This window comes from Arachis hypogaea, chromosome 14 (genome assembly GCF_003086295.3).
Source record: "Arachis hypogaea cultivar Tifrunner chromosome 14, arahy.Tifrunner.gnm2.J5K5, whole genome shotgun sequence".
Taxonomy (NCBI): Eukaryota; Viridiplantae; Streptophyta; class Magnoliopsida; order Fabales; family Fabaceae; genus Arachis; species Arachis hypogaea.
In genome coordinates this window covers 61,523,522-61,531,507 of record NC_092049.1, presented here as the reverse complement: position 1 = coordinate 61,531,507, position 7,986 = coordinate 61,523,522, and the positions used below count along the sequence as shown (strand labels likewise).

Sequence of the window (7,986 nt, the reverse complement as noted above, 5' to 3'; positions counted from 1 at the left end):
GTTTTGATTCAAAAATTCCAAGTTTGTTACTTGCTTGTTAAGAAAGATTCAAACTTTAAGTTCTAGAATCATATCTTGTGATTTCTTGTGAATCAAGTCATTAATTGTGAATTTAAAAATCAAATCTTTTTCAGAACTAATTTCAATCATATCTTTTCAAAAAACATCTTTTTATCTTATCTTTTTTTTCACATCTTTTTAATCATATCTTTTTAAAACATATCTTTTTCAAAAATTTGATTTTAAAATATCTTTTCTAACTTCTTATCTTCTTATCTTTTCAAAAATTTATTTTTAAATTTGTTTCAACTAACTAATTAACTTTTTGTTTGTTTCTTATCTCTTTTAAAACTGCCCAACTAACTTTTTACCTTTAATTTTCGAAAATCCCTTCCCTTTTTTTCAAAATTTCTTTTTAATTAACTAATTATTTCAATCTTCGATTTTAATTTTATTTCATTCCTATTTTTCGAAAACTACTAACTTTTTTTCAAAAACTATTTTCAAAATTTAACTTTAAATTTTAATTTTTAATTTTTGAAAATCCCCTCACCTCTCATCTTCTTCTATTTATTTATTCATCTACTAACACTTCTCTTCATCTCATATCTCTGCTCTCCTCACCCTTCTGTTTGGATTCTCCTTTCTTTTCTCTTCTACTCTTCTTTTTTTCTACTCACAACAAGGGAACCTCTATACTGTGGTAAAAAGGATCCCTATTATTATTTTTCTGTTCCCTTCTCTTTCAAATGAGCAGGAGCAAGGACAAGAATATTCTTGTTGAAGCAGACCCTGAACCTAAAAGGACTTTGAAGAGGAAACTAAGAGAAGCTAAAATACAACACTCCAGAGACAACCTTACAGGAATTTTCGAACAGGAAGAGGATATGGCAGCCGAAAATAATAATAATGCAAGGAGGATGCTTGGTGACTTTACTGCACCTAATTCCAATTTACATGGAAGAAGCATCTCCATCCCTACCATTGGAGCAAACAATTTTGAGCTTAAACCTCAATTAGTTTCTCTGATGCAGCAGAACTGCAAGTTTCATGGACTTCCATCTGAAGATCCCTTTCAGTTCTTAACTGAATTCTTGCAGATATGTGACACTGTTAAGACTAATGGAGTAGATCCTGAAGTCTACAGGCTCATGCTTTTCCCTTTTGCTGTGAGAGACAGAGCTAGAATATGGTTGGATTCTCAACCTAAAGATAGCTTGAACTCTTGGGATAAGCTGGTCAAGGCTTTCTTAGCCAAGTTCTTTCCTCCTCAAAAGCTGAGTAAGCTTAGAGTGGATGTTCAAACCTTCAGACAGAAAGAAGGTGAATCCCTCTATAAAGCTTGGGAGAGATACAAGGAACTGACCAAAAAGTGTCCTTCTGACATGCTTTAAGAATGGACCATCCTGGATATATTCTATGATGGTCTGTCTGAATTAGCTAAGATGTCATTGGATACTTCTGCAGGTGGATCCATTCACCTAAAGAAAATGCCTGCAGAAGCTCAAGAACTCATTGACATGGTTACTAACAACCAGTTCATGTACACTTCTGAGAGGAATCCTGTGAGTAATGGGACGCCTCAGAAGAAGAGAGTTCTTAAAATTGATACTCTGAATGCCATATTGGCTCAGAATAAAATATTGACTCAGCAAGTCAATATAATTTCTCAGAGTCTGAATGGAATGCAAGCTGCATCCAACAGTACTCAAGAGGCATCTTCTGAAGAAGAAGCTTATGATCCTGAGAACCCTGCAATAGCAGAGGTAAATTATATGGGTGAACCTTATGGAAACACCTATAACCCCTCATGGAGAAATCACCCAAATTTCTCATGGAAGGATCAACAAAAGCCTCAATAAGGCTTTAATAATGGTGGAAGAAACAGGTTTAGCAATAGTAAGCCTTTTCCATCATCCACTCAGCAACAGACAGAGAACTCTGAACAAAATACCTCTAATTTAGCAAATTTAGTCTCTGATCTATCTAAGGCCACTCTGAGTTTCATGAATGAAACAAGGTCCTCCATTAGAAATTTGGAGGCACAAGTGGGCCAGCTGAGTAAAAGGATCACTGAAATCCCTCCTAGTACTCTCCCAAGCAATACAGAAGAAAATCCAAAAGGAGAGTGCAAGGCCATTGATATAACCATCATGGCCGGATCCAAGGAGGAAGGGGAGGACGTGAATCCCAAAGAGGAAGACCTCCTGGGACGTCCAGAGATCAATAAGGAGTTTTCCTCTGAGAAACCAAAGGACTTTGAGGCTCATCTAGAGACCATAGAGATTCCATTAAACCTCCTTACGCCCTTCATGAGCTCTGATGAGTATTCCTCTTCAGAAGAGAATGAGGATGTTACTGAAGAGCAAGTTGCCAAGTTCCTTGGTGCAATCATGAAGCTGAATGCCAATTTATTTGGTAAAGAGACTTGGGGAGATGAACCTCCCCTATTCACCAATGAGCTAAATGCATTGGATCAACTGAGATTGCCTCAGAAGAAACAGGATCCTGGAAAGTTCCTAATATCTTGTACCATAGGCACCATGACCTTTGAGAAGGCTCTATGTGACCTTGGGTCAGGAATAAACCTCATGCCACTCTCTGTAATGGAGAAACTAGGAATCTTTGAGGTACAAGCTGCTAAAATCTCATTAGAGATGGCAGACAATTCCAGAAAACAGGCTTATGGACAAGTAGAGGACATATTAGTAAAGGTTGAAGGCCTTTACATCCCTGCTGATTTCATAATCCTAGATACTGGGAAGGATGAGGATGAATCCATCATCCTTGGAAGACCCTTCCTAGCCACAGCAAGAGCTGTGATTGATGTTAACAGAGGTGAACTAGTCCTTCAATTGAATGAGGACTCTCTTGAGTTTAAAACTCAATGACATCCTTCTGTAAACATGGAAAAGAGGCACAGTAAGCTTCTCTCAAAACAGAGTCAACCAGAGCCCCCACAGTCAAACTCTAAGTTTGGTGTTGGGAGGCCACAACCAAACTCTAAGTTTGGTGTTGAACTCCCATATCCAAACTCTAAGTTTGGTGTTGGGGAGTCTCAACAATGCTCTGAACATCTGTGACGCTCCATGAGAGCCCACTGTCAAGCTATTGACATTAAAGAAGTGCTTGTTGGGAGGCAACCCAATTTTTATTTATCTAATTTTATTTTTATTTTTGTTGTTTTTTCATGTTTTTTTAGGTTCATGATCATGTAGAGTCACAAAATAAATAGAAAAATCAAAAACAGAATCAAAACAACAGAAGAAAAATCACACCCTGGAGGAAGGGCTTACTGGCGTTTAAACGCCAGTAAGGAGCATCTGGCTGGCGTTCAACGCCAGAATAGAGCATGGATCTGGCGCTGAACGCCAGAAACAAGCATAGAACTGGCGTTCAATGCCAGAAATATGTTGCATCTGGGCGTTGAACGCCCAGAACAAGCATCAGTTCGGCGTTTAAACGCCAGAATTGCATGCAAAGGCATTTTACATGCCTAATGGGTGCAGGGATGTAAATCCTTGACACCTCAAGATCTGTGGACCTCACAGGATCATCTCAGAATCTGTGGACCCCACAGAATCCCCACATAATCCTATATCACCCTCTCTCTCTCCATTCACAGTCTTTCCTTCTGTTTTCCATTCACCACTCACATCCATACACCCCACCTACCTTCAAAATTCAAAATCCTTTTCACACACCATAACCACCTTAAACCCCCAGAGGCCGAACCATACACATATCCCTCCATCTCCTCCATATCTTCTTCTTCTTCTTCTATTCTTTCTTCTTTTGCTCGAGGGCGAGCAACATTCTAAGTTTGGTGTGGTAAAAGCATTGCTTTTTTTTATTTTTCCATAACCATTGATGGCACCTAAAGCCAGAGAAACCTCTAGAAAGAGGAAAGGGAAGACAAAAGCTTCCATCAAGGGTCTATAGCTCAGTGGTAGAACATTTGACTGCAAATCAAGAGATCCCTGAGATACCTCAGGGGAGACATTTTCCTCCACACAATTATTGGGAGCAACTAAGGGTGGAATATCAAGAGCACTCCATCATCCTTCATGAAATTAGAGAAGATCAAAGAGCTATGAGGGAGGAGCAACAAAGACAAGGAAGAGACATAGAAGAGCTCAAGGACATCATTGGTTCCTCAAGAAGGAAACGCCATCATTACTAAGGTGGACTCACTCCTTGTTCTTAAATTTTCTGTTTTTCATTTTCTTTATGTTAAATGCTTTTCTATGTTTGTGTCTTACTAAATGATCATTAGTATTTAGTAACTAGGGGTGGGCATGGTTTGGATTTTAAAAATCCAAACTGGATCCACTCCAGAACCAGTTTTATGGTTTAGGAAACCAAACCAGAACTGGATTGAAGAGCAAAACCGGTTCTAAACCGGTTTGAAAAAATAAAAACCGGTTCTAAACCGGTTTTATTTACAAACCGGTTTTAAATCCGATTTTACTTGCAAAACCGGTTTTAAATCCGGTTTTTTTAAATCCAAATCTAAAATCCGGTTTTTTTTATAAAATCCAGTTTTAAAACCAGATTTTTGGTAACCAAAAATCCAATTTTAAAACCAGTTTTTGAAAATCCAATTTTAAAACCAGTTTCTTCTACCAAAAATCCAATTTTAAAACTAGTTTTTAAAAATTCAATTTTTAAACTAGATATTTTAACAAAAAATCCATTTTTAAAACCAGTTTTTAGAAATTCAATTTTTAAACCATATTTTTTTTAAAAAGTAAAATTAATACTAAAGTCATTTTAAAGTGTATAGGTTCATTACAACTAGAATTTGGTTCTTTATAAATCTAATGATAATAGCTAATCTATATAACATTTAATCATTCTCAAGACATCAAAAGAATACCACCAAAATATCTCTCTAACAAAATATCACAAGATGCCAAGTTGCCAACAAAATCATCAAACAACCACAATCTTTGAGGAAAATATATCTGCAAATAACAAAATATACCTTTGTCATTTTAAAACAAATCTTTGAATGAAAGTATTAAACTAAATGAGAATATTAAGCATACCTAGTCATCATCAAGATTATCAATTGATGTCGCCATAGAACAAGCACCATCATTAGAGGAAAATATATCTGCCAAGGGAATCAAATTAATTATCAAGTCTATATTCAACAACTTTTAATTGGTAACTAATACCTAAATTCTAAAATAGAAAGATAACAAAAACAAAAATAAAATAAAATGACAAGAAATATGAAATAAATTTTATACCTTGATCAACTTGTTGAAGAACTTCACCATCATCATCTAAAGCAATCTCCTGTGCAGACTAAGGCTTCTACCATTCTAGGTGTTAAGGAACTGCGGTATGGATCGAGGACTCTTCCTCCAGTACTAAATGCAGACTCCGAAGCTACCGTAGAAACAGGTATAGCCAATACCTCACGAGCCATATTTCCAAGAATTGGAAATCGGGTTTAGTTGACCTTCCACCAGTTTAGTATATCGAACTTATGGGAGTATGGCTCGCATTCTTCTTGTAAATATCTATCAAGTTCAGATCTTGTATTTGTTCTGCGACCGGTTGCTTGCAGAAAAAAGCCCATGCCATGAAGATCGGTATTAATGTTGTTGGCTTGAACTTCTTGCGTATCAGCTTCACTTGCTTCCCCAGAACTTTGGTATTGCTGATAGAGTAACTTTATGCACTTGGACAACTTTGACTTCAATTCGCCTCCTTTTTCTTCTCCAAAGAAGTAATCCAAGAAATAGTTGACATACTCAATCTTTTGCATTGGATTAAGTACGATAGCAATCAATAACAACATATTCACCGAATCAGGATTGCCCCAATACTTCTCATACTTAACCCTCATCCTTTCTGCCATTGACATAGTACTAAAATCAACAGAATCACAAGAATGACGAATAAATCGTCCAATTGCAAATACTTCCTTCATATACATATCACTGGTAACATATAAGGTACCAAAAACACGTATAGTGGCATCACTGAACACTCGCAAAAATGGTACAATGGACTCAGCATACTCCCAGTCTGAATCAGAAGGAACACCTCTCCCTTTTCCTCCATTCATCTCTCCTATATAGTTATTATCTTTCAAAGCAAGCAACTCAAATGCTTTGCGATGCTTCAAAGCTACCTCTAACATTTGATAGGTAGAATTCCACCTAGTCTCAACATCCATGCAAGGCAAGCCTTTATATTGGATTTTTTCTAGTTCAACACACTTTTGAAATCTACTAGCTCTAGATGGAGAAGATCTAACATACTTTACTGCACTACGAATCCTCAAGACTGATTCATCAATCTCTTTCAACCCCTCTTTTACAATTAAGTTTATAATATGTGCACAACACCTCATATGAATAAATTCACCATTCAAAATAATGCTATTCCAAGAATTCAATCGCTGCTTCAGATATTTAATTGCAACATCGTTAGAGGAGGCATTATCAACTGTCACACTAAAGACCCGATTCAAATTCCAATTATTTAAACAAGATTCAATTGTTGCTCCTATAACCTCTCCTGAATGACTTGTCACATGACAAAAATTAAGTATTTTTTTATGTAATTTCCAATCCAAATCAACAAAGTGTGCTGTCAAACTCATATAAGTAAAATTTTGAATTGAAGTCCAAGTGTCAGTGGTTAGACATACTCTACCACAATTTGCCGAAAGAAAATCTTGCAACTTCATCTTCTCTTCAACATAAAGAGCTCCAATGTCACGTGCTAACGTAGTCCGTGAAGGAACTTTGAATCTTGCTTGTAGGGCATGCACAAATTTTCGGAATTTCGGGCTTTCAACGAAGCGAAATGGTAGCTCTTCCCCAATAAATATTTCCACAAGTGCCCTTCGAGCCTCCTCTTGGTCAAATTTGGAAGCACTGGGTGAATTTAAAACACCACGCTCATCTATAGTCGGTGTGGTCGTTGTTTTTCTTCTTTTGTTCGAATCATTATTAGGATTTTTCTTGCATCTTCTCAAATGACCACCCATTGAGCTGGTTCCATTCCCATATTGTATTAAGCTACCACAATATTTGCATTTAGCCTTCTTCTCGGTAGCATTCTCTACATCAAAATGATCCCAGACAGCTGACCGATTCTTACGAACACCTGACGGTGGAGAAGATGGTTGAATGCTAGCGGACATCCCTGTTGCTTCAATATTACTATTTTCAGTCATCTTGCTCTGCATATAAAGCAAGGTGTACATAACTCAAAATTTGGTGCCAAACATGCTAAAATTAACACAAACTAATCCAAAAAAAACAGCAGCCAATAAAACTTCAACATTAACTCTACCTTATCCCTATAAAAAGTAGTCACTCAAGCATCAGAATATGTTTAGTAAACTAAATTAGACAATTATTCTTAATTCTGATCAACACACACTGAAACCAAAAATTAAAAATTAAAAAACAACCCTCCGAAACCTTTCCAAACCAGCACGGCAGCCCCTGATTTCCTGGATTTTATTTTATATCTAGTTCTGCTCATGAATCTCAGCCATCCCTTTTTTTTTAACCTATTAATTTTAGAGTGCAATAGCTTCCATCTTCTGTTACACATTCAGAAAGGGGTTTAAAGAAAATGGAAGCTAGCAAGTTAAGTCTTCATTTGCTATCCTATATTTAAGTCTTCATTTGCTATCATATTCCACACCTCAGCTTAAAAGTTCATAATTGCATTTAATAAAAATATATCTAAAAGCTAATCCTAAAACTATAAAGTACCTAATAAAATAATGTTGAAAGGCATACATAAAATGTAAAATTTACACCACTATAACGATTATATCAACATGCTACAAGGTTTCATTACCAGATACAACAACAGATAAGGTTAAAATAGAAAACTTAACGGGGTTCAATTAACCTATCATGATAGGAAGCCCTGCAAGCACATGCTCTATGAACAATGAATAATTCAAGTGGCAAATACAAATATCTCAAATTTCAACAAGCA

General features: G+C 36.4%; 1 protein-coding gene and 1 non-coding gene across 2 annotated transcripts; both read right to left on the bottom strand.

Moving 5' to 3' along the window:
- Positions 1–1,283: 1,283 nt before the first annotated feature.
- LOC112745041 (small nucleolar RNA R71) lies at positions 1,284–1,391 on the bottom strand. Its single transcript, XR_003172989.1, has one exon. It is a non-coding gene; the product is annotated as a small nucleolar RNA R71 (small nucleolar RNA).
- A 4,073-nt stretch (positions 1,392–5,464) lies between these two features.
- On the bottom strand, positions 5,465–7,204 carry LOC140178599 (zinc finger BED domain-containing protein RICESLEEPER 2-like). The gene has a single exon (XM_072215798.1). It carries the CDS (start codon positions 7,202–7,204, stop codon positions 5,465–5,467), a length of 1,740 nt encoding a protein of 579 aa, XP_072071899.1.
- Between the last annotated feature and the right edge of the window lie 782 nt (positions 7,205–7,986).